This window comes from Mustela nivalis (genome assembly GCF_964662115.1).
Source record: "Mustela nivalis genome assembly, chromosome: 1".
NCBI classification, from domain to species: Eukaryota; Metazoa; Chordata; class Mammalia; order Carnivora; family Mustelidae; genus Mustela; species Mustela nivalis.
The window spans coordinates 153,442,661-153,469,417 of NC_139020.1; the positions used below are offsets into that span (position 1 = coordinate 153,442,661).

Sequence of the window (26,757 nt, forward strand, 5' to 3'; positions counted from 1 at the left end):
AAAGTTTGTACCACTGGCAAAAATCTTAGAAACAAAATGTACATACATATACAACTCTATGTCCGTATGGATACACAAAGTAACCATGATATTAAGCATAGATGTCATGTTCCAATACTGAGGTCTACAAGGGTTCCATGACTAGGAGTCTTTGGAAGTGCACCAGAAGATGCCAACTCGCTAGCCCTGCCTGATAACTGGTTGTCCTCCACTTGTCCAATTTTTGTCAGTTTCTTTTGCTTTTTTTGACTCCGTGTTTCCCTACAGTCTTTCAATATTCTTCTAGCATGGCAAGGAAAAATTCACGGTCGATGGTCCAGAAAACTTTAAAGTGATCAAATTTCCAATAAGCTTACCAATGAGTATCAGGGGCTATGGGTTTCACTGCATCCACTACCATCACAAACTACCCAGTGAGCCAAAAGACAGGCTTGGAACGAGGCACATTCCTCTGAATGTGCCTTCTTCCCAAGCGAGCATAACTGAATTCTAGTAAGGAGAAAGGGAACCAGATACTTTTCTACTGAGTCTCTTCTGGTTTCACCACAAAGATAGTTAGTGAAGGTAGAGAGAGAGGAAAGGAGAGTGGGACCCTGTCTCAGAAACCGAGCTGTTTTTAGGATTAGCAGATATCCAAAGACTCTATTATGCTCCCCCCCAAAAAATAAAAATAAGATAAGGAAAAACTTTAAAAACTAAACAGAAATGCATGACTTATGTTAAAGTCTATTAACATTAGATATAGCATACACAAAACACATATATAGTATTCTAAGAATTAAGGTTAGAACTAATTGCAAACAAAAAAATTAAATGTAAGAGAAAAACCTGCAAACAAGTCAGCCATTTCCCACCATTAACTGGTGGTCCTTTTTTGTTGTTACACTAAAACCTGGAAATTCACTGGCAGAAAAATCTGTTCAGTTAGTTTCAATTTCTCAAACAGTAGAACCCAATGTGAAGCTGAGATTACAGGCATAAACTCTCAGAAAGCATTTCACAGTGATTTATTAATTATACTACCTCACAGAAGAAATCACAAGCCTTTGACACAGCGGTCTTTTAAAAACTAAATATGATATGTCACGGCTTTTTTTTTAAAAATCCATGAAAAACAGAGGACTCTACAAATATACTTTGTTCCCCTCATTTCAGTGATCTCATGGAAACAACAGACGATATTTTAAATAAGTAAATGAAAATGAAAACATAGATGGGGCAATGAGGGGGTCAGGGACGCTAAATGAAAAGCAGTGTCTCCCCCATAATAAAACTTTCCTGAGCATGGCAACTGCGATGATCCCCACCTGTCCAACTGCCTCCCATTCCAACACACACACCCAATGGGCTGCCTTCACCTTGCCACCAATTTACCCACTCCAGGGGCAGGGGAGTATTTCTGGGGAAATGCATCCACGTAACTTCAATAAACACACTAACCGTCTATTAAGTATTTATCAGTCCAGTCCTTCATACAAGCACATAAACCACCCGAAGATCAGAAAATAATTAAAGAAAAGCAATAGTACAAAAGAGAAACAAGAAAATGAAACTACTCACCCCCAAAGAAAAAAATAATTCAGGGAAGAGAGGAAAACATTCTTTAAGGAAAAAAGAAATACTCAATATTCTTAAATATCATTCAAGAAGAGGTGGCAAATATAAAACAAGCAAAAGCTGCCATAGATTAAGAAAAAAATCAGAAAACAAAAGATCTTAGAAATTAAAACTGAGTTTCCAAATTTAAAAATGCAATGGGCAAGCTGAGCTGTAAAAGGAAAAGCTGTGGACCAATTAAAGATCTGAAAAGAAAAAGAACCTAGAAAACAGTAGGGAAAAGTAGAGAGACATGTTATAAATTCAGGAAGCTCACCCATTTAACACTTGCAGCGGAAGAGAACAAAATGATAGGAGATAAATTTCCCTGAGCTAAGAAAGTTAGATTGAGAGGGGCCAAGAAGAGCCAAGCGATAAGAATGTGTAAGGACCCACACCGAGAAACTTCCCAGGGACATTGCAAAACTCGAAGGACAGAGAAAACCTTAGAAGGGAAAATAAATGAGACTGACATCAGACTTCTAACCAGTAGCAAATGGAGGTTAGAATACAAAGACACAGTGCCCTCATGGTTGTGAGGAACGAGGTTTTACAGCATATTTCATAAGTCTAAGATCCCGTGCATTGTCTGACACATCAGGAACGGCTGCACCAAAGTAACCCATCACCAATGGTGAAACACATTCCAGTTTTAAACATGTGAAAATGTGGGGAGGGACTGCAATTTAAAATCAGTGAAATACAATGCCTAAATTCAAAAATATAATGCCTCTATTCAAGGACAATGTAAAGACATCTTCGAAAACTCCGTAAGTCCATGCTTCTTCCAGTAAAAACTTTCTTGAGTAGGTATGCTAACAGATCAAGAGAGAAGTCTGAACAGACAACACCAGCTGCACAGTCCTACATGAATGCAAGAACGAAAGGAAGCATTTACACACACACACACACACACACACTGGGGCTGAAGTCTAAATAAAACATCTAAATAAGGTACAAACAGTATATATGCGTACACACGGTCCGTTAAACTGGAATGCTTAAATGGTATCACATTGAAATAGCAAAGTTATGGGGACGTCTGCTGGTTCTTTCCTATGGGTTCTGCTATGCTACCAGTTGTAGAGCACAATTTACATAATCATTTACATAATCATACTACCACCACGTAAATACCATTTACTGGTTTTTACTTTCTACAATTCATCTATGGATGAGGCCCAGAAAACTTAGAGCTAAGAAACAGAATGTAAATCACACAAATGACATTACTGGGCACAATCCAACAATTGGCGTGAACTTGTTGCATTTCACCCTATACAGCAGCCAGTCAATAGATGCTGTCCCAAACTGATAAACCATATCTATTCCAGACATATGAATGTATTTTAAATTATTGGTTGTAATTGCTTCTTGAGGAGTAAGCTCAATTTTTGTTGAGCCCCTCTTCCATATGATTTTTTTCCTTTTTTCACCAACCACGTGCATGCATGGAAAAAAAATCACCGAAACTGCCCAAAGCCAGACCTAGCTAATTTATCAGGATGTCATAGACACTCTCTAAATAAGAGTTTTCTTTGTATTTCAAAAAAAAAAAAAAAGAAAACAAGTTTTCCAAAGACGGGATTTCACTTCCATCCTCATAGACTAAGAAAGTATAAACTGATTTGTATCTAATGCCACAGGACCATTTTACCACTCACCCCCACAAAAAAGTTGTTTCACTAGAAACTGTACCTGATAGGTCCTTAGAACATGCGGTCAGCTTTGCCAAGTGACTGTTGATTTTCTCAATGGCCTTGAAGTTCTTATTCCTCTTGAGGACATCCATGGCAGAGCGGGACTGTCTATCCAGCAGGGTAGGGTCTGCCCCAAAGCGCAAGAGCATCTGCACATCCTCTGTTTGTCCTAGAGTGGGCCAGAAGGAGAAAAGGGGGCTGTCATGGTTCCTTCCATAAGGAGACGTCCCCATGAGTGCTCTTCCTCCCAGTTCCCTGCCCAAGCAGCCTGGGGCAAGGGAATCAGTGTCCCACTGCTCGTAGAATCTAAACTGCTGGCTTTAGGCAACCCACCCAACTCCCGGAAGCAAGGAGTCCTGTGTGGAGTAGGTAGGACAATAGCTTTGAAGAGGTTCAGAAGTGCGCTCCTCTCTACCTTTCTCCCCTCTCCCTGGCAACAAGCAAGGAGAGGGGGAATCTGGTTACTAGGCAACAGTTACAGCTGTAAGGATAACAGCAAGCTGTGACTTCAGATTTCTTTATTCCCTAGAGAGGAAACAGAATATTCTTCCAGAAGGAAAAAAAAAAAAAAAAAGCCTGTCTGGGGCTCGGAGAAGAAAGTGGCAATTGCTTTCGCATCAGGGTCTTTTTGTTGTCACTGTTTGTACCCTCCCAGGCCCAACCCTCTGGCTGCCAGCTCCATTTGCTGCTTTGATGGATCTATTTGCCAAGCATCAAGGTGCCTCCATGATCACAGATGCAACAGCCTTCCAAATGGAACAGGTGTATTCCTGGGGGTAGAAAGATTGATGTGGGCACAGAGAGTTCAGCAAATCAATGCCTGATCCCCAACTTCCTACCCATGCTTTCCTAAAATCCACCGCCCAGACGGGGCATCTCTACTCCAGGTATCATTCTGTTCATGATGCTCTCCTTTCCTGTCTCCCTAGTCACAAGTTCCCTTCTCCCCTTTTAAAAAAATGAAACAAAATCAGAAAGCCAAAGTTTTTACCCACAGAGTATCTGACTAAGGCAGGCAGAATTCTAAGGCAATCCCCAAGATTCCCAACCTCTGGTGCACACACACCTTCTCCCCAGTTACTCAATCAAATATGAATCTAAATGTGATGAGACTTTGCAAATGTAATCAAGGTCCCTAAGCAGTTGACCTTAGGATAGGGAGAGTCCTCTGACCTTATCACATGAACCATAAAGGTCAGAGGTCTAGAGGTCAGGAAGAGGGCAAAGATTTAAAATATGAGAGGGAATTGATGACTAAGAAATTCTCCCCTGCTGGCTTTGAAGAGAGAGGGAGCCACATGACAAGGAATGTGTGTGGCCTGGAGAAGCCGAGAGCAGTCTCCGGCTGACAGCCAGCAAGGAAACCAGGGCCTCATTCCTACAACAGGAAGGAACGAGATTCTGCCACGACCATGTGAGCTTGAAAGAAGGTCCACCACTCCATATGAGAACATAGCCTCTGTCAGGACCTTTGATTTCAGCCACAGAAGACACTGAGCACAAAACTCTGTCACATCATTTCAGACTACTGACCTAGAGAACTGTGACCTGGTAAATGGGTGTGGTTTTGAGCCACTAATTTTATAGTGATTTGCTAAGGATCACAGAGAACTAATTACTAATTAATGTATTGCCCTAAAAAAGTGGTGGAAATTCCTGACTTCCAGAGTATCCACTGAAGGGAAAATTAGGTGCCTGCCAAGCCCGCCCCCCCCCCCGCTTTTTTTTTAAAGATCACAAGTAGGCAAAGAGGCAGGCAGAGAGAGAGAGAGGAGGAGGAGGCAGGCTCCCCGCTGAGCAGAGAACCTGATGTGAGGCTCGATCCCAGGACCCTGGGATCATTACCTGAGCAGAAGGCAGAAGCTTTAACCACTGAGCCACCCAGGCGTGCCAAGCCCCTTTTAAAAGGCACTACAGGGGCACCTGGGTGACTCTGTCAGTTAAGCATCCAACTCTTGATTTCCAGCTCTGGTCATGATCTCAGGGTCCTGGGATCAAGGCTCCCTGCTCAGTAAGGAGTCTGCTTCTCCCCCTCCTTCTGCCCCTCCCCTTGCTCTAGTGCTCTTCTCTCTCTCAAATAGACATGAACAGACACTTCTCCAATGAAGACATACAAATGGCTATCAGACACATGAAAAAATGTTCATCATCACTAGCTATCAGGGAGATTCTAATTAAAACCACATTGAGATACCACTTTAGACCGGTTAGAATGGCCAAAATTAGCAAGACAGGAAACAACATGTGTTGGAGAGGATGTGGAGAAAGGGGAACCCTCTACCACTGTTGGTGGGAATGCAAATTGGTGCAGCCACTTTGGAAAAAAATAAATAAAACTCTAAAAAATAGAACAACAAAATAAAAGGTACTACAATCTACCCTCCTTTCACTGCCCTCCAAAATTATTATTTTCATCTTTAATAATTAATTACAGAAGATTTTAATATATTTCTGTTGCTTTGATATCTGTAGTAATAATTTTTTTAAGATTTTATTTATTTATTTGACAGACAGAGATCACAGGTAGGCAGAGATGCAGGCAGAGAGAGAGAGGAGGAAGCAGTCTCCCTGCTGACCAGAGAGCCCAATGAGGGACTCGATCCCAGGATCCTGAGATCACGACCCAAGCCGAAGGCAGAGGCTCAACCCACTGAGCCACCCAGGCGCCCCTGTAGTAATAATTTTGTAATAATTAAATCTAGAAAAGTTTAAACCCTAAAGTCCTAAATCACAGAATTTTTTTTTTATTTAAAGCTATACAAACACTTCTGTTCCAGAAGAAGTTTACTAGATGACTAATAAGACTTTCAAGCATAAACTATATGAGAATAAACTTCTTTCTGAGAAGTAAACTAGAAATAGGATCCCCAAAACAGCAAGGTACAATTTTATATTTTTGACTATTAAAGAGCTTGTCCATAGGTTTTTAAATAGACGTTAGAGATTATCAAGTTGCTGTAGTATGTTCTATTATATTCCACTAAAGGATATAATAGTTTTATTTTAAAATATCTGTGTACACAATTCTGAAAATTACTTTTTCTTACATATTTTTGACTCATAGATAAAAAGAAATTCTACATGTCAGTGTTAAAACATGTAAAGAGGTAGACAGGTTTTCAAAATTCTTGAAGATAAGGAAGCAACATTGAAAAACATACTAGACTTTTTTTTTTTTTAATTTACTAGCATCCATTATACCTTTTCCTGATAACAACACCTCAGTATTCCTTTAAGAAAGCGTCTTTCCCCCACTTGCCAGCATACCTGATTTAATGGGCAGAAACAGATTCAGTCACCATGACATCCTCCACCACTGCCCCAGCCAGAGCTTGGGGGAACCGGGAAGGAATAAACATCTGACCAGAACCTGACCAATCAGATCCTTCCATTCTCTCGCTCTGCCTCAATCCCAAATCCAGGGGTGAGCATCTGATCAGGATCTAGCCAATTAGATCATTCCATCCTTCTGGCGTTAGTGATTGGTTCACGGAGGGCATGTGACCAAAATCAAGTCACAGAGACTCATTCGTAGGACTTTAACTGAAATACTGAGTAGAGATATTCTCTTTGGCCGTGACCTGACAAACAGGCATATAAGATAAACCTAATATCAGATGGCTGCCACTGCAAAAGAGCCTGCCTAAGAATGAACCTAATGCAGAAGAAAGCAGAGCTGGAAGACGGCAGATTCTTGAAGACGCCACGAGAGCACCTGGAGCAAACTCTGGACCATTGAGTCACATGAGCCAATAAATGCCCTATCTTGCTTAAACCAGTTTGAGTGTCTGTCGCTTGTACCAAGTTAGATGCAACCACCGACCTGGCCTCACGTTGGTTCCAGAAAGTGATCATTTCTAGGCTTTGGGTCTTGTTGCTGGGCTCTGGTAATTCCCTAAGACTGAACCCCCGGGCCTCCCAAACCACACAGATCCGGAAGCAGGAAGACCATCGTAACAACCTCCGCCCACCAAAACTCCGACAGAATGGATGATTTCAGAGGGCTCTATGATGCTGCAATTATTTTAAATGATGGATTTGGAATTCAGGCCACATTAAAGTATCTGGAGAGTTCCTGACTCTCTATATATCAGAAAAGTATTCAAGATGGAGATAATCTCATACACTGTTGGGGCAACCTTTATGGGGTTCAAGTTAACAATAGTTCCAAAAGTCAAATACGTCCCGATATGCTAACAACATCCTAAAACTGTACATAAATTTTTACTTATACATTATAGAATATTTGTGGGGAGGGAATCATAAGATATGGGTAATATTGGTTTCTCAGGTTAAAGGACAGAGACTCTCAATGTATAGTTTTTGTGTGTGTGAATTTGTGATTTGTGATTTTGTGAATGTAATCTGTTTAAATTTTAAATAAAATGAGATTATCCAAACAAATAAAATGTGTAATTTTTTGAACAAGCAATCTCTCAACTAGGAAATAATCCTATAGATACATTCCCATCACTTCACAAAGATGTATATAGGAAAATATTCTCTGAGCATTGTTTTTGGTAGCAAAATAACGGAAACCATTTAATCATCCATCAGTGCGGTATAGTCAAGTCAGAGAATACTGTGAGCTGTTTAAAAAAAATGAAATAGTTATGCAGGTAGTATTAGGGAAAGATGGCCAAGATTATCACTCAAGGAAAAGCAAGTTGCTGAATAGAATGTAGAGTATGTGCACATTCATATTTAAAAGAGGAATAGTAAAATTGGCAAGACTCACCAAAAAATGCTTGGTAGACTTTGTGAAAGAGAATTTACTTTTTATCACATATCTTTTTAAAGTGTTTGAATGCTTTCTTTTTTTTACTAAGATCATGGCTTTCAAATTCTTTTTTTTTTTTTTTTTGCCTTTAAACTTTTTTTGGTAGAATAAATTCATAAATGCATAAAATCCATTCTTTTAAAGTGTACAATTTAGTGGGTTTCAGTATATTTATGAAGTTGTGTAATCATCACCACTATCCAATTCCAGAACATTTTATCACTCCCTAAAGAAACTTTATATGCACTGGCAGTCACTCCACATTTCCTCCTGCCCCACCTCCAGGGCAACCAGTGATCTGATTTTCTAAATGAGATCATGCAATATGTGACCTTTGTGACCAGTTTCTTTCCCTCAGCCTAACACTTCAAGGTGCATCCATGTTGTAGCGTGTGTCAGTATTTTGTTCTTTTTTATGGCTGAATGATATTGTATTATCTGGATGACCCGTGTTTTGTCTGTCCATTCAGCAGCTGGAGATTTGGGTTGTCTGCATGGTTTTAGTTGTTATGAGTAATACTGCTATGAGCACTCGTGTACAAGTTTTTGACTGAGTATGTTTTCATTTCTGTGAGGCAGGTACCTAGGAATAACATTGCTGAATCGTATGGTAACTATTTGAATTCCTGCCAGACTTTTTTCCAAAACAGATGCACCATTATTTCACTCCCACCAGCAATGGGTCCCAAATTTTCCATATCCTTGTCAATACTTGCTGCTATCCATTTTTTTTTTTATTTCAGCCATTTTGGTGTGGAGTGTATTTCTGATTTTTAAACTAGTTTTTGAAAAGTGATTTAAAGAAGTTTATACGAAGGGGTGCCTGAGTGGCTCAGTCAGTTAAAGATCTGCCTTAGGCTCAGGTCATGATCCTAGGATCCTGGGATCTAACCCTGCAGCAGGGAGCCTACTTCTCTCTCTCCCACTCTCCCTGCTTATGCTCCCTCCCTCTCTCTCAAATGAATAAATAAAATCTTAAAAAAAAAAAAAAAAGCCTATACAAACAATGAGACCAGTAGAATAGAACAGAAAATGCCTATATAGGCACCAGAAAAAAAAAATACAACTCTTTAATTTGGATGTTCGGAAGGTTTTTTTAAACTCTGACTCCAAATACAGGAGCAATAAATCAATAGATTGACAAATTTGACTACGTAAAAAGAAAATATTTGCATGACAAAAAAACCCAACGTCAGAAGACAAGTGAATAAACGGGGGTGGGGGAGAGATTCATGACTTATACCACAGACAAAGAGCTAATGAACAAAGAATTCTTAAAAATTGAAGACAAAGGATCAAAAACTCTATAGAAAAATGAGGAACAGACATGAACAAATAACTTGGCAAAAATAGATATGAAAATGGTTCTCAAATATATTTTTAAAAGGCCAAACTCACACATAAAGTAATTAGAGAAATGCAATTAAAACAACCTTGAGATACCAATTCACATCTCTCAGACCAGAAGAAACTTGGAAATATAACAACAAAATTCTGTTGGTGAGACTGTGGGCAAAGAGGCACTCTTCTATATTACAGGTGGTTGTACAAATTGGTACCATCCTTCTGGATGAAGATTTGACAACATCTAACAGAACTACATATTCATGCATATGAACTAATATCGAGTGATTTCCAAAGGATACTGTTAATGAAAAAGATTCTGTGTCAAGCAGAATCTATAGAATGGGACCCTCCACGTAAAAAAGGAGGTGTAAGAAAACACACATGTGTCTGCTCATTACTACAAAAGGAATCCAGGAAGAAAAGCCTAAAAAAAAAAAAGAAAAGGGGTGCCTGGCTGGTTCAGTGGGTTAAAGCCTTTGCCTTCGGCTCAGGTCATGATCTCAGGGTCCTGGGATCGAGTCCCGCATCAGGCTCTCTGCTCAGCAGGGAGCCTGCTTCGCTTCCTCTCTCTCTGCCTGCCTCTCTACCTACTTGTGATCTCTGTCAAATAAATAAATAAAATCTTTAAAAAAAAAAAAAGGAAAAGAAAAGAAAGAAGGAAACTGATCACCTACAGAAAATTAATGAGAAAGGGGCAGAAAAAAGGGGGAAATGGGAAATGGGAACTCAGGGGGTCAAGGAGGAGGAAGAAGTGACACTTCTCTGAGTATACATATGTGCCTTTCACATACCAAAATACAAACAAAACCAAACAGGATGTGAGGAGAATTCTAAAATGGAATGCAAAGCCTGAAAAAAAAATACCTGAGTGTACTACAAACGAGCAAAATAATCATATTCAATAGGGTGGGGAGGAAAAGAACTTAGTGTCTTAACTAGATCCTATAAAACTGAAGACAAAAAGAACCGAACACAAACAAACATAAAATGAACATAAAACAAACATACATCTAATTAGTAGGTGTGTTTCTCAAAGGGACATGGGTTAGTAAGTCTGAAACTCATAAAACTGAACAAGGAAGTAAATATAAGATAAGAGATGTTACACATTCTAAAAGGATAAATGACTGTGGTGTTGGACCAGAATCAGAGGTATCAGCATAAACTCATAGTTTTTAATACAGAGACACAGTAATACAATGTGTGTATCCAGGGGTTAGTATATGAACATATATTTCCTACCTCTATCTGCAGAGAAGGCACAGAAATAATGACACTCCAGTAACAATGATCCCACCAAGTAGCAGACCTTGTTTTCTACACCATTCTCTAACAAAAGGAAATGGGGGTCCTTGGAGAAATGGTTGAGTCCAGAGGGACACAGAAAATTCAAGACGAGCCTGAAGCAACTTGTGATGTTTGAAAGTAAGGAAGTGCTCAAAAAAAAAAAAAAAAAAAAAAAAAATGGGGCTTGTCAAAGGATCACAGGAGCCAATCAGAAGAAAGGAGTGCCTAATGGCCAAAGATGCAGCAACTCTAGCAAACAGAGATTTTATCCTAGATACATATCCATGAGTACATACATACAGAGAAGGGACACCTCTTCATTACAACCGAATTCCAAGTAATAAATGTAGAAGGAAAGGAGAAAATAAAAAATCAACATTAATCAAAGATCACAGTGATAGCTGATGCTGACAAGATCCACCAATAAATATAAAATTAGTGTGCAAAATTTTGAAGAGAAGCAGGGTATTTAAATAGCCTCAAAGTATCTCCTCCAAGATAATTAACCACTACAAAGGGAAAGATGGTAAATTTACAATAGAGAAATCTCACAGATCCCACCTTAACCAACTAATCTAGGTTAACATCACAGGACATACTGGCATGATGAACTCCTCAATATAATGTGGAGAAGACCACAAACTCATTTCGGTTGTATTCTTAGCAAAAATGCTTAATTTTATTCCAGTCATGAGAAAGGCATCAAACAAACTCAAACTGATGGGCCATCTACAAAAAAACTGACTGATACTCTTCAAAAGGGTCAAAGGTATGGAAAACTGAGGAAGTGTCAAAGACTGGAGCAGACTTGGGAGCTCTGACAAGTAAATGCTGTGTGGATCTCCTAACTGACAAAGAACATTAGTAAAAACAAGGGCGAAATTCACAAGATGTCTCTGTGTTCGTTGGTAGCATTTTGTCAATCTTAATTTCTGGATTTTTTAAGGGGAGTTGGGTGAGGATATACAGAAACTCTTTGAACTATTTTTGCATCTTTTCTGTATGTTTAAAATTAGTTCAAATCAAAGATTTTTAAAAAAAAAAAAAAAAGGTGAGCTTCCCTGATGAAAGAGAAGCAGAGGACGTGGGTAGTGAGAGAGGTGGAATTCAAAGGAGGGGAATCAGCCTATAAGGGTCTATAAGAAGGCTCGTTTGGCAGCAGCTGGAGTGGAGGAGAGCAGCCCATGTTACACCTGCACGAAGAAAGGGCTGTCTCTTGACTTCTCAGGTTCATGCTCTCATGTTTCAGAAAGTCAGGAAGGTTTCTGCATTTGTAAGAAACACTATTAAGGTGTGTTGTCCAGTATGGCAGCCACGAGGCACAGAGGTGCTACTGAGCACTTGAGATGTGGCTTGTCCACATGGAAATATGCTAGCAGAGTATAACATATGCTGGATTTCAAAGACATAGCGCAAAACCAAAACACAGAATGTAAAATGTCTCTGCACTTTTTATGTTAATTACACAGGGCAATGATAATATATGGGCTAGATGGGTTAAATAAAATATACTGCTAAAATTAATTTCACCTATTTTGCTTTACTTTTTCATAGGACTACCAGAAAATTTTAAATGTTGTATGTTGCTCTCATGATGCTTGTACTGGAAAGCTCTCATTTAAGTCCCAGGAAATGGATGCTTGCCAAGTTATTGATGCATAGGTTTAGAATCCAAGGCTTTGCATGCATCTACTATACACAAATACTGCTCAGACCACCTGAATTTCAGGAGACTTGAAATTGTGTTTCTTTGAAGAGTTTTATCTGGAAATTGTTTTCTTGGACATTTTGGGGCTGGGGATGTGTAAGGAGAGCACAGTGATTGGAGGCACAGATTTTAACCATAAATTACCAGGCCAATGACAGCTTTATCAATAGCTAAATGATAGCTACTATCATTTAGTACTGAGGTGTGCTGGAACCGGCTCACACCAGTCGATGAGGACCAACTGTTAAATATCCAGAAATGTTACAAGATGGTTGGTAAACACTGCCATTATTAACAACTAACTTACTCAAACTTACAAGAAACAAATCATGTTAAAAACAAAACTCATTATTTCTTAATTATTTTACTATGCTTTGCTATTGTCTATGATGAAGTTTCTATACATCTACTTTAACATGGATCTGTGTGGTAAAAATACAATATAATGCTATGCTACTGCACCTGTCGCAGCCCCATGTTCAATGACATTACATCAGTAGCTTGAAATCAACCATGGTGGGAGTATTTACACCAAGGAAACTGGGAAACCTCACACTTTGGGGCTTTTTGAAGACCCAGTTGTCAAACATTTGCCAGGATACCACAGTCTCTCAGAGGGTACTAAAATTCAAGGGATATCAGAAAGACAGACAGTAATAAGTGTTGACAAGGATTTAGGAAAATTAGAACTTTGTGCTTTGCCAGTGGGAGTATAAAATGGTGCAACCACTTTGGAAAACAGTCTGGCTGTTCCTCAAGAGTTTAAATATTAAATTACCATGAGATCCAGCAATACCTAAGTATCTACCTGAGAAAAATGAAAATATATTCATATATGCAAAAGTTCACAGCAGTGTTATTCTTAGTAGCTGAACACAAGTCCACCCACTGATGAATGGATAAATAAAATGTGGTTTATCTCTACACTGGGATATTATTTGGTAGTAATAAGGAAGGAAATACTGACACACGGTAGAACGAGTTTGAGACTTGAAAGCATGCTCAGTGAAAGAAGCTAGTCACAAGACTGTATGATTCCATTTATATGCAATGTCCAGAAAAGGCAAGTCCATGGACACAGAAGACAGATTAGTGGTTGCTTGGGGCTGGGGGCCTGGGGGCGGGAATGGGGAGTGACTGCTAGTGGAGACAAGGTTTCTTTTGAAGATGATGAAAATGTTTTAAAAATTCATTGTGGTGATGGTTGCATAACTCTACAAATGTACTAAAAACATCCAATTGGATGCTTTAAACAGTTGAATTATATGGCAGAGAGACACTCTTTATTATACTCATTATGAAATATAATGAATTATATTTCAATAAAGCTCAAAACAGTATCTGTAGCTCACCCTTTCTCTGTTCGCCCAAATGTGGGTTCTGGGACCCAGTCCAGTGGGGAATGACATTAGAGAAACACACCTCACTGCACTCCTCTGGGACATGCTGAGGACACAAAACTCTAAGTTCCCAGGACCAGCAGGCCAGGGGTCCCCAACCAGACGCCTCTGGGCTCTGTCTAGTCCACAAGCATATTTAATATTGGCAGATATTTTATAATCATGAGTTGTCTTATTTTTTTAAAAATCCATCTTTCCAATGTCTTCTGCCATCAGAAGATGGTGGCCAGGCCTAGTTCCCATGATGGGCAGGAGGCTGTGGCCGTACTGAGCCAAATTCCCCAGCCCTCCTTTTTATCTCCCTTCCCCCGGGGCTAGGAGTCCGCTACCATTCATCATCACCACAGCTACCCTAACATTTTTATAGAACAAAACGTGCTATCTCCACGGGTTTCCAGAAAGGCAAGAAGCATCAGAGAGCCCGGTGGGTGGGAGGACCCGCAGCCTTCCTGTTTCATAGGCTAGCAAGGTATGTCTGCGTCCGAAGAACCAGCTTGTCCTCGTGGCCTCCCTGGCCCTGATAAGTACGCAAGATGAAACCCTTGCGTTAGATTCTACCATGGCCAAGAAACAGGTCTCCGTCTGTGGTCATTTTCAGTGTCTCTCTGGTAACCAGCACAGATCTGGCCAAAATTAAAGCACTTAGTAGCTGCACAATGAGGAAGGGAACAAGTGCAGCCAGAAGCCCCTGTCCTTGAGACATCCAATCCCATGGAAGTCACTGAAGCGGAAAGAGCATGTGGAACCCTGCCATCCTTCCTTCTCTTGTCCCCCATCTTTCCTGCAAACAGCCTGCCCTCCCTGTGATGCTTCGTTCGAGGTAAGGTTTAGCCCTGAGCCTGTCCCAGGATGGATGGGTAATACGTGTGCTCGATTGCGTGGGCTCTCTAATGCCTGAGGTCATCCAGCCCACAGCGCACCCTCCAGCCTGGGGCTGCTCCTTACGTTTGATGAGGTATCCAGGGTAGGGGGCTGCGGCGACGACATGGAGGACTGTGCAGCCATCCTCGTCCTTCTGGTTGATGCGGCCTTTCCACTCAGGCTTGTGGTCCATTAGCCACCTGAAAAGATGGTTTTCCTCTGCACGGAATTAAAATCAGTGATTGATGTTATTTTCTACAGACAGAAAATCAGTAAAGCACATTGATGTGTAGTACCCTGAGGGAACAAAACGGGGAATCCCACACACATTTGGCACTCACCACAAATAGGTTCTGGAGACGCATAGTTTGTAAATTAAAAGGATGAGTTATAGAAAGTTATTCATAATAAACTTCAGTCAGGTTCCCTAGGAGCAGAGCCGGAGGCAGGTATTCTTGTACATGTGCGTTGTTGACAGGGAGCTCAGGAAAAAGACAGTGAGGGAAGCAGGACAGGGCAGAGGAAGGAGGCAAGCAGAGATGTGGTCTCAGCTGAGTCAGCCTCAGCCTGATCCCACAGGGAGTTCTGGAGTATGAATGACCCACAGTGTTGACCCACCACGAGGCAGGGCCTTTTGTACTGCATGGTAGTCAGTCAAGAGCTACAAACACCTCTAGGGAAGGGGGTGAGGTTGAGGGAGAACCTCTGTAGGAAGTGGTTCTTACTGGCAAAAAGCAGTGCTCTGGGGAAGGAGGTAGCTATGAAGCAGCAGGTGGGGAGGGGTTACTGGTGGTAAAGAGGCTCCAGGCCAGGCACCAACGGCACCCATGTCAGGAATCAGGTCAATCTCTGAAAAGATTACCCTGCTCATTACTCTTGATAGGACATATATTTAAAAACTATTTTCCCAGGCTCCTTCCTTCTAGGTCCTGGGCTCAAGGAAAGTGTCACGCTTCTGCCAACTCTGTGGATGCCATTTGTCACTATGTCAGAGTTTTCCTCTGAGAAAAAAGTCACGGATAAAGTTAAACACCTGATCCCACTGATTGCTGCCTGTACCCCCGGAGCTAAGGTAAAGAGCAGACACAGTAGGGAATCATGACTTTCACAACGAGAGACACACTGCTCTGGGTTCGTGATTCCTACTTGAAAACTGGGAGCATTGGCTCAGATTCCTTTTAATCAGACTTTAGTTTTAAATCTTTGATCCACCAATCCCTGTGTGAGAATAAAATGTCTTATTGACTCCCCAGTAGGCAATGGATAACAGCAGGATAAATGTGGTTAAAGCGAAGCCTCGGCCCAGGGCTTGAAGCCCCTGGCCACGCCCCTCACTCCTTCATTCCTGAGAAGGCAATTAGCCCAATGGTTAAGAGGAAGACAGTCTAGGGGCACCTAGGTGGCTCAGTGAGTTAAGCCTCTGCCTTCAACTCAGGCCATGATCTCAGGGTTCCAGGATTGAGCCCTGCATTAGGGTGTCTGCTCAGCAGGGAGCCTGTTTCCCCCCTCTCTCTCTGCCTGCCTCTCTGCCTACTTGTGATCTCTGTCTGTCAAATAAATAAATAAAATCTTTAAAAAAAAGAGGAAGACTGTCTAGAAAATTCTCCTGGCCCCTTCTGGCTCTAAAACAGTATGGGTACATGTCCAACACTTGTGCCATACATGCTTGGAAAAGAAAAACAAGCTTTTTTACCTAACATGCATATGTGTTAATGAAAAAATTTTAATATTTTAAAATTTAAATCTTATTGCCAGTTGGTGAACCTTTAAAAAAGAAAAAAGAATTTTATGAACATCAGTGTCCTTTAGAAGAACCACAAGCAGTATGTCTTGGCAAGAACCAGGGGTTCCCTTGGTATCAGCACCCAGCACCAGCACCAGCACCAGCACCATGCCAGTTAGCCTTCTGGTTAGAGAGAAAATGAACTTGAACAAGCGCCTGTGCCTTCATTAGCAGGAAGAAACTCCACAGCCTCAGGGAGCTCTGCCCAGCCAAGGCTGTCTGTCCCAAGTCCCCTGCTTGGGTCTCAGGGCTTGTCTGCTGCCAGCATCTGTCTAGGAACACAGAATCCTTTTAACTTGGGCCCTGTAGCTTACCAGGTCCCAGAAAAAATAAAAACAATGCTGTTGAAGGACATCTTGGCTCTTTCCACAGTTTGGTTATTGTGGCCATTGATGCTATGAACATTGTGGTACATATGGCCTTCTTTTCACCACATCTGTATCTCTGGGGTAAATACCCAATAGTGCAATAAACCCTTCAACGAATGAAGGGATAAAGAAGATGTGGTACATATATACAATGGAATCTTATGCCTCCATCAGGAAGGATGAATACCCAACTTTTGTATCAACATGGACGGGACTGAAAGAAATTATGCTGAGTGAAATAAGTCAACCAGAGAAAGTCAATAATCATACGGTTTCACTTACTTGTGGAGTATAAGGAATAACAAGGAATAACTTGTGGAGTATAAGGAAGGGAGATGGAGAGAAGAAGGGAGTTGGGGGAAATCGGAGGGGGAGACGAACCATTAGAGACTATGGACTCTGAGAAACAAACTGAGAGTTTCAGAGCGGAGGAGGCCAAGGGGATGGGTGAGCCTGGTGGTGGGTATTATGGAGGGCACAGATTGTATGGAGCACTGGGTGTGGGGCATAAACAATGAATCTTGGAACACTGCATCAAAAACTAATGGTGCATTTTATGGTGACTAACATAACTACAATAAAAATTTTAAAAACATAATGCTGTTTCCCTGCTGTCTTCATGCATTTGAATAATCAGACTATTTGCGTATTCAAATCAAATGACTATTCCACCTTCCGGTGGCTGAATTCTGGTGTCTCATGAGCTCAGCAGAGCACAGGAGCTCAGGGCTGTGAGGGCGGCATGGGCAGTGCATTACTGGGAGAATACTCACTTGCTTGGATACAGAGTCTCATGAGGGCGTGAAGAGGGTATGGTCCTATCGTCTCAATACTTGCACCAATGCAGATAAGCCACTGTACTAACTTGGGCACCTGTTCCATTTTTTCATAAAGTCCCATGAAGACATATTTCTAGAGGAGAAAAACACACAGGAAGAATCCTGGAAGTCACTCTGTCAATACGAGACGTCAAACTCCTGCATTCATAAAGTTCAGGGTCAGTAAAACCTGGGTTGTTGAGACCCAAGCCTGAGATGATTATAAATAATAAATTTGCGGTGAGACAGCTGAGGTCCCCTTAGGCAGGGTGAGGTCCCAAATACAAGCCTGGGTGGCCGGACTTGAAGCCGTACAATTTAAGAAGCCACCTTACCTCAAAGAGACTCTTCAGTGATAACTCTGGGACCTGGATATTTCTTGGTAGCCGGTCTTTTCTTGCTGACAAAAGTAGGAATGACTGATGAGAAGGGAGAAAAAAGAAAAAGCTGGAATAAGCATGTTCTCCACATAGGTTATTAAAGCTAAAGTTATCTTTGGGGTTAAAATAAACAATCCAAAAAAACAAAACAAAATCCCCTCCAGCCCCACCTCTCTTTATAAGCTGTCTACCAAGCTTTATAGCCTGATCTATACTCGAAGTCCCTCTGCCCAGCCAATGCCCTGTTCCCACTGAGAACTCAGCTCTCTCCACATTTCCTCACAGCCTGCTGAGGATGGCACGTTGTGCAGCATTGCTCAGAGTACAGTGGGTTTAAAAAAAAAAAAGATGACTCCCTGCAAAGTTCTTAAAGCTTACTTAGCAAGCAGAAGAATCCAATCCTTCACAAGTAGCTCATTCCAGCTGATTCTTCAGCACTTTGGTGTCTCATAAGCACCAAGGGTTTGGGGTCCATTAGACTCTTTTTTTAATGTTTTTATTTTTTATAAACATGTATTTTTATCCCCAGGGGTACAGGTCTGTGAATGAGCACTCACCAAAGCACATACCCTCCCCAATGTCCATGAGACATTGCTCATGAGAGCCAACTGCAATTCAAAATTCCCAATGCTATGACCTATAGCTCTATTAGTGACTTTATTTTTTTTTTAAATAAACTCTTTTTTTTTAAGATTTTATTTATTTATTCGACAGAGAGAAATCACAAGCAGATGGAGAGGCAGGCAGAGAGAGAGAGAGAGAGAGGGAAGCAGGCTCCCCGCTGAGCAGAGAGCCCAATGCAGGACTCGATCCCAGGACCCTGAGATCATGACCTGAGCCGAAGGCAGTGGCTTAACCCACAGAGCCACCCAGGCGCCCTATTAGTGACTTTAAATTGGTCATGGAGGGTGCCTGGGTGACTCAGTGGGTTAAGCCACTGCCTTCAGCTCAGGTCATGATCTCGGGGTCCTGGGATCGAGTCCTGCATCAGGCTCTCTGCTCAGCAGGGGGCCTGCTTCCCTTCCTCTCTCTCTGCCTGCCTCTCTGCCTACTTGTGATCTCTCTGTCAAATAAATAAATAAATTCTTTAAAAAAAAAAATTGGTCAGTATTGACACTACAGAAATTGACAAACTTTTTTTTTTCCCTCAGAAAGCCAGTTGTTAAACCACGGATGCTATCTAACATCACTGAAGAAACTGACTCCCACAAAGGCTAAGTGATTTTTCCAAGTCACACAGAGAGCTTGTCCTACTGAGATCATCCAGGTGTGCCAACAGGCCTCAGGGCTCCAGACTCTGGTATGGCCACAATGGGAGACCCAGGCTCAACCTCAGCCTCTTCCATGTATGCTCCTGCTAGTGGACGTGGGACTACAGGAACTGAGCCTTTGGCCACATCTGGATTCCAGGTTTTCAGCCTGATGATCACTCTTTACTGCTCACCCTGAGTAGACCGCAGTATCAAAAGGACGTGCTCTAGGGGCTCCTGGGTGCCTCAGTCATTAAGAGTCTGCCTTCGGCTCGGGTTGTGATCCCAGGGTCTTGGGTTCAAGGGCCCCATCAGGCTCCCTGCTCAGCGGAAAGCCTGCTTCTCCCTCTCCCGCTCCCCCTGCTTGTGTTCCCTCTCTCGCTCTCTCTCTCTCTGTCAAATAAATAAATAAAATGTTTTTTAAAAAATTACATGCTCAGGATTCTGACAATCCTGATTGCTGACCTGTTTTGTTGTTGTTGTTGTTGTTGTTATAAGATGTCTCTATTTCCAGTATGTAAAAAAATGATCAGGGCCCCACAGCTGGAATACTGGGCCAAGTGGACCTGCCACTGGGCTGTATTCTTGGGTCTCTCCTTGCCTGCCTGCTTTCTCTAGACCTTTTAATATAGGAGTGAGCTTCAGGGAACTCACTGTTGGACTTTAGGGGATTTCCCATGAACCTCCTGAAACTCTACCCATAACTGTGTGCGCATGCTAAGAGAACCCCATGATTTCATTAGATTTGCAATGGAATCCATGAGCTTTTTAAAAGTTGAAGACTTCTATATTCTAAAGTCCTTTGCCCTGTCTGGCTCTAGAGGCCTTTTGGGTTGCTCTTGCTTTTGGTGACTTTTCAGGACTGCCCAGCTTCAGAAAGCGCAGCAGGCCTTTCCTGACTGAACTGCCTCGCTTGGCCAGCCCTTTTCATGTGCACTGAGAGCCCAGCATCACGACAACTACTATTCAGTGGGCATGGAGCACACACCAGCTATTGTAACGCTCTGTTAGCTCAGTGCCTGGCTCATGGTAAGCCCTTGATAAACATTAGCTAATATTATTATTAGGTGTTCTTGGTCCATTAGTTCTCATCCTCACCAAAACCCTGTGGGAGTAAGTTTATATCTTGCAAGTTACAGATGAGGAAATGAGGCTCAGAAGGGAAGCAATTAGTCCAAAATAGAAAGTGGAAGATTATGATTTGAGGAGGCATCTGTGTGATACTGAAGCCCAGGCTTTCAGTCCACTCTGCTCCTCCACTCCCTGGATTCCCAGCCCTGGTTTGGTTCCTGTGGCCTCACTGTTATCTGTGGGCAGCAGTCCCTTAAAGGTACACAGAAGCAAGGCACCTGGGTGGTTCAGTCAGTTAAGCGCCTCTCTTCGACTCAGGTCATGATCCCAGGGTCCTGGGACTGAACCCCACATGGGGCTCTCCGCTCAGCCGGGAGCCTGCTTCTCCCTCTCCTTCTGCTCCTCCTCACCCCCACCCCACCCCACCCCCTACTCAGACACGCTCCTGCACGCTCGCTCACTCTCTCTCTCTCTCTCTCTCTCGTGCTCTCCTGCATGAACATGCTCTCTCTCAAATAAATAAATAAAATCTTTTAAAAACATTTTTTTTAATTAAAAAAAAAAGCCACACAGAAGTGCTCAGAGCAACACAGGCAGGTCTTCTGGGCCAACACTAGCAAATGCGGTATAAAAAGATGATGCAGGGGCGCCTGGGTGGCTCAGTGGGTTAAGCTGCTGCCTTCGGCTCAGGTCATGATCTCAGGGTCCTGGGATCGATCGAGTCCCGCATCGTGCTCTCTGCTCAGCAGAGAGCCTGCTTCCTCCTCTCTCTCTCTCTCTGCCTGCCTCTCTGCCTACTTGTGATTTCTCTCTGTCAAATAAATAAATAAAATCTTTAAAAAAAAAAAAAACAGAAACTGGCTAATTAATATCCCTCAGTGACTTTCCATCTTTAACAATGGTGCAGTTAAAAGTTATTTTGGCATCAAAATAAATGGATAATAAATTACAATCCCCTCCCCAATGCAGGCAGAAAAAATCCATTTAACTAAGAATATACTTTTCCCACAAGAGAGCCCTCTTCTTTTACTTACATGCCATAATCCTTTCTTTGCCAACTTTTCTATTACAGATTGCCACACTTGTGTTGAGAATCCAGTAGTAAAAATATGATCAAAACAGGGCAAGAAACTTTGCAAAACAATGGGATCACCTGAAAGAAAATTCCATAGTTTAGGAATTTTAACCCTGGCAGAGTCTAGAACATTTGGGAAAAGGTCCTCCAATTAAGACCACAGAGAGACAAACAGAAAATTAAAAATATCAGAAAGAGAGGCATTTCCAAAGTTAAATTCCTCTATAATGGAACAAAGTGGCAATCTCTTTAGGTTCATCTATAAACTCAATGCCCCAAGAGTCAGGCGATGTGATGTGAGCTAACTAACAGTCACTTAGCTCTTCCATCTACCAAGCCCAGTGATATATGTTAATATTTAATCCCTCAAATAACCAACAAGGCATTGGCCTATGATCTCTGATTGTAGAGGAGGAAATAGAAACTCCAAAGAAGTTAAAAAAATTTAAAAATAAAACACCTCATGTCCTTTAAGAAAGATGTGATGAATATTATTTTCACCCAACTGATGAGAAATGATGACAAATAAGGTCAGGCTTCATGGCATATCACGCAGCTAGTTAGTGACAAAAACAAAGACAGGGACTCAGATCTATCAACTCTCTTAGTCAATACACATTCTTCTAACCTAGTGGCCCATTGCATCTCATGATCCCCCAAACCACTTCTCTCAAACTCATGAATGAGATCATCCAAGGAGCAAGGGCAGGTGCCAGAAGAACAGCACCTCCTCTAGGATCATTAACAAAAATAAGTAAATATCAAAATAAATAGATATTGCACAAAAGGATACAGAATTTCCATAAATATATTTTTCAAACTTTAGAAATTGGGCATACATTTACTTTCCAAATAGTAATACTTTGGTATAAAAGTATGGGATGCATTACCCTTAGAAGTCCTATGAAGTACCCCCACTCAAGATGGCGGCAAAGCGGAAACTATCCAGATTTCTTAGGGGAGCAGTCACCCAGAAATAAGCAGGGACTTTACGAAGATGCAGAGAAAACATGAGGGATGGTAGGGAACAGGCCTATCCATCACACTCAGAGGAAAGGGAAGCAGGCTTGGTCACTGCCAGCAAAAGGCTGACTGGAAAGCTGGGATCCATCAGCATTTGTCTGGGGATCTTCTACTTCTCTGACCAAGGGACTCAGCTGTGCCCCCCTCCAACCCCTTCCCACTGCCTGCCTGATATGGCTCTCACCGCTCCCCACCCCATCTCCCAAATTTGCCCAAATTTGTAGAATGCTGGCCACAGACCACAATAGCTGCTTTCCCACAATCACAGTGGGAACAGTTGAATCTGTAACAGCTGAATCAATTTCCCCACCTCTGAAAGCCAAGGCCATTTTTCCCACAATTCTAACATGTGCTGTTTTTCACATTCTAACATCTCTAGAATCGGGACATGTGTGACAATTGATTTTGTCACTCAGTGACAAATTGGTACAATTTTAAACACAATCGAACACCATATTTGAAAACAATGGCCTATGTTGGCAGGACTTTAGACCATGAAAGATAAGCAGGAGAGAGCTCCTTTGTCACTGGCAAGGAGTATATTACACTGTGTTCTATGGTTTTCTGTTTTTGCCTAACCCAACCCGCTGACAAAGCCAGCTCACCCACCAGGTCATTAGAGTAATAACTCAAGGCAGCAGCGTGAAAGGCCCCCATGCAGCTCTCCTACACTGAGTGCCCAGGTCCTCCATGGCCGTGAGCATGGCAGGTGAGACCCTGAGCACCACATCCACTTCCACAGGACCCTCTGTTAGCAGTTGGTTGGACAGTGAGGAATTCCAGGCCAGCGTCCCTAACAAGACAACACGAAGTCAGGACAGCACTGACATCCTGTTCTGCAGCTTAGACAGGACACAGTGACATTCTGCTTTGCAGCCTTTGCAGAAATGACTTCTGCAAAACGTTCTAAAAGAAGACAATTATGCGCAATGCACTTGTCACTATGATGGATAAGGAGCAGTTAAAACGTAAGCCCCTAGATGTCAGCAAAAAAAATGACCATCTGTGCTTGATATTATCTTAATAGGTAGATACATGACCAAAGTCCTGATTGGCACAACTCAGCACACTCTGATTGTTTAAGATTTGTGGGACTATCTTTTTGTGGGGGAAAAAAAAAAAGAGCTCATAAAAACTCCTAAACTTAGAAACTCCAGAGGCAACCCATCGGGCCCCTCCCCCCAAGGAGCTTTGTACAATCGCTCAGTGAACTCTGCTCTGCTGCCCACCATTCTCCCTCTTCATTCTTCCAAGCGTTGTGACCAAGAACCGCAGCACTAAAGGCAGAGAATTCCTGAAAATAACTCCATCAGCTCTTCCACAGTATTTTTATAGCGAAGAGGAATATTTCTTGGTGTATTGGAGAAACACATGCAAATATCACAGAGAAGAGCACAAATCACATGAAATCAGTAGCGTAGAGAGGGAAAGATCTGTAAGTAGCAATATGGAAAACTGAGGTCTGAGCAGCAGCACTTTAAGTGGTTTCTGCAAAAGGATTTTATTGCTTTTACAAGGACATGAGCCACCAAAGCTTCCAAAATGCTTTCTAATGTGAAAATCAGTTCCATTCAAATGACATAAATCAGCTACAAAGAAACACCCTAGAATGATCTCCCCAGGAACCATTGGAATAAAATAACAAAGACTTAAAAAAAAAAAAGGAAAGAAAGAACAAAGTCTCCCCCCAGTTCCGACTTACTGCCCATGGTGGTGAAGACTCCGACAAGGAAGTCAGCGACCTGAATCTGGTCCGGAGCGCCTTGCAGAAGTCGCAGACCCTCGAAAAACATGCGAGCTGCTTCGTAAGGCTGGAGCAGACGCAGCAAGGCGTAACCAGCTCGGTAGTATCCCTGGGACAGAAGAAAAGTAAAATCATAACTTGCCCATCTCTTCCAACCAGCTGCTAAACGGAAAGGCAAGACTGAAGACCTGGGGAAATGAACTGTAGAGGTTTCACTTCTATGTAAACACAGATTTCTAACAAGCACTAGACACAGCATTCCCACCTTCTGTTGCGTGCCACATTTTTCCTGTCATTTTTTAACCGCCGAGAAAATAATGACTTTCAAATCCATGACTTATACAGCATTGAATACATGACACGGAGCGAAGGAAGCAGGCCTGGTTCCAATTACATGTGTGGCTTATTTATTCATGCCTCAAATCGCGGCCCGGGCAAGAAGAGAATGAAAAAAATCCTATGATGACAGTGTTCCAGAAAAGAAATGAGATGGTCATGTAAACACAGAAGTTGTTCCCTGCTCCTTTCAATCAAAGTAAACACAATTTCTACTGGGTATGTAGCCAGGGAGGGAAAAAAAAAAAAAAAAAAAAAAAAAAAAAACAAGGAAAATGCTAATGACAAGCATTGAGATGTGTTGAGCTCCACATTGTAGGCAATGTACACACCAAAGGCAAACATTTTTTTCTTTCTGGAGAGGAAAATTACAATAAGTAACAGAGGAAAATGGTTTAGTTTTGCCTCATACAACTGAGTACCTCGAGTAGGAACAAAGTGATACTGCCTTTCCCCTCTTAGATTCTCTAAAGGAATCCACACCAGGACCTACCAAGACCAATTCTAAGATAATGAAAGGTGTTCACCAACCGGCTTCATAAAAAAAAAAGCAAACACTTAAAAACCTCACGTGACACCAAATCTCTGATTATTTATCGATTTGCTTTCGCCTTCATTTGAAAGTCTAATACTTAAGATAACAACCAGAGAAAAGGGGTGGGAGTAGGTGGGGCTTTTTTCCCCCAACTGGTAAGCTGGATACAGAATTCCCCACTTCCTTTCCCTCCTCAGATTTAAGTTTCTTTCATCTTTTATTTTGGTGGGGGGATGAAGGGGATCAGAATATGCCAACCCAAAATATGACCCTTCGGCATAAGGGTTATCTTGAGCCCAGGGCATTTGAGATTCAACAGATGTAGAAAGAAGCCTTCCTGGAGCTTCCCTTATCTGACTAAAAGCGGAAGGTCTAAGAAACAAGGATTGCCATAAATCCCCTCTCCCAGGGAATTTTTATGGCTATGAAGAAGATGGAAATTGGCACTGAGAGGGACCAGCACAGCTAAGTGCTGCTAAAATAGCCCTGATCTCCCTCCCATTAGGTTCTCCCCTGTATTGTGTTCCCACAGTCCACAGTCCCAGAAGTCTAAGCCCCTTTCCTTTGTCCGACCCAACTCCACAATTTTTTTTTCTCTTTAGTAAAAGAGCTCTAGGAGCACAGCTCTGTCAGTTTTAAGCCCCGACTCTTGATTTCGGCTCAGCTCATTAACTCAGGGTCATGGGATCGAGCCTCTAGTAGGGCTCCGCGGTCAGTGCCAAGTCTGCTTGTCCCTCTCTCTCTGCTCCTCCCCTCCCCCCATCCCTCTCTGTCTCTCTTTACCCCTAAAATAAATAAATAAAATCTTTTATTTAAATGTATATAAGCTCTCAGGCCTACCTGCTTCTTTGGGGGTCTTTCTAAGACCCCTGTGTCATGTAAAAATTAACAGGAAATAAAATTTTTATGTTTTTCTCTTGTTAATTTTTCTTTTGTCAGTCATATTTGCAGGGTCCCAGCCACCGAACCAAAAGAAGATAGACAGAAAGCACTCTTCCTCCCCTACAGAGGACATCTTGGGGAAGACAGGAGGCGGGAAAGAATGGGAAAAGAAGGAGACACCCAGGAGTAAGAATGAGGGGTGTGTCCTGGTCACTGTGCTGCTGGGGACTGCTGCAGGTCTGGCCCCTCAAGGAAGTCTGTCCACCGCTTGAGGGTATGTGCCCATGCCCCAAATCTTCTCCCCAACCAGTTGGGGGATAGGGAAAATCCTAAAACGCCTCTGGGGAGATTTCCTCAGGAATGCTTTCCCATTTTCAAAGTTACTCAATAATTCCTAAAGTATCCACCCTCCAATAGAAGACACTTAAGGTAAAATAGACAAATCCCTCCCTCGAGGATGTAGAATCCAGAATCTGTAGGTCAAAGCCCCTCACCACTTCCCACTGTTCTGCTTCTAGCAACCACACACAAAATGCAGACCCTGAGAAAATAATGCAAACTCCTATTTACCGAGTGCCAACAACTTGAACCAAGGTCTCCTAATCCTTGAAGCAACTCTAGGATTCAGGTAGCATCTCCCTCAACAGTTGGGAAAAGGAAGCCTTAAAGAGGGAAAAGGAGCTCCTCCCAGCTGCAGAAACCAGTCCCCAGCAGAGCGCTAGGGAGAAAGGGCTGTGCTCTTCCCACCTTGGGGCCTCACTATAAATGGTCTGTATCACTAATGTGATATTTACTTGTATGGGCCTCCAGCAG

The 26,757-nt window shown here is 42.2% G+C and overlaps 1 protein-coding gene across 7 annotated transcripts in view; it reads right to left on the reverse strand.

Annotated features, from left to right (window-relative positions):
* TRANK1 (tetratricopeptide repeat and ankyrin repeat containing 1) overlaps positions 1-26,757 on the reverse strand; it is a 139,141-nt gene that overhangs the window by 46,083 nt on the left and 66,301 nt on the right. For 6 of the 7 annotated variants that reach the window (XM_082745289.1, XM_082745288.1, XM_082745287.1 and 3 more), the window contains 6 exons: positions 24,150-24,300; positions 21,384-21,502; positions 17,984-18,067; positions 17,604-17,742; positions 14,764-14,898; positions 3,295-3,465 (listed from right to left, as the gene is read on the reverse strand). In XM_082745289.1, coding sequence (XP_082601415.1) covers positions 3,295-3,465; positions 14,764-14,898; positions 17,604-17,742; positions 17,984-18,067; positions 21,384-21,502; positions 24,150-24,300 — 799 coding nt within the window. Of the gene's footprint in view, positions 1-3,294; positions 3,466-14,763; positions 14,899-17,603; positions 17,743-17,983; positions 18,068-21,383; positions 21,503-24,149; positions 24,301-24,456; positions 24,476-26,757 lie in introns of those variants that run through there. The other variant, XM_082745292.1, reaches the window with a different exon arrangement.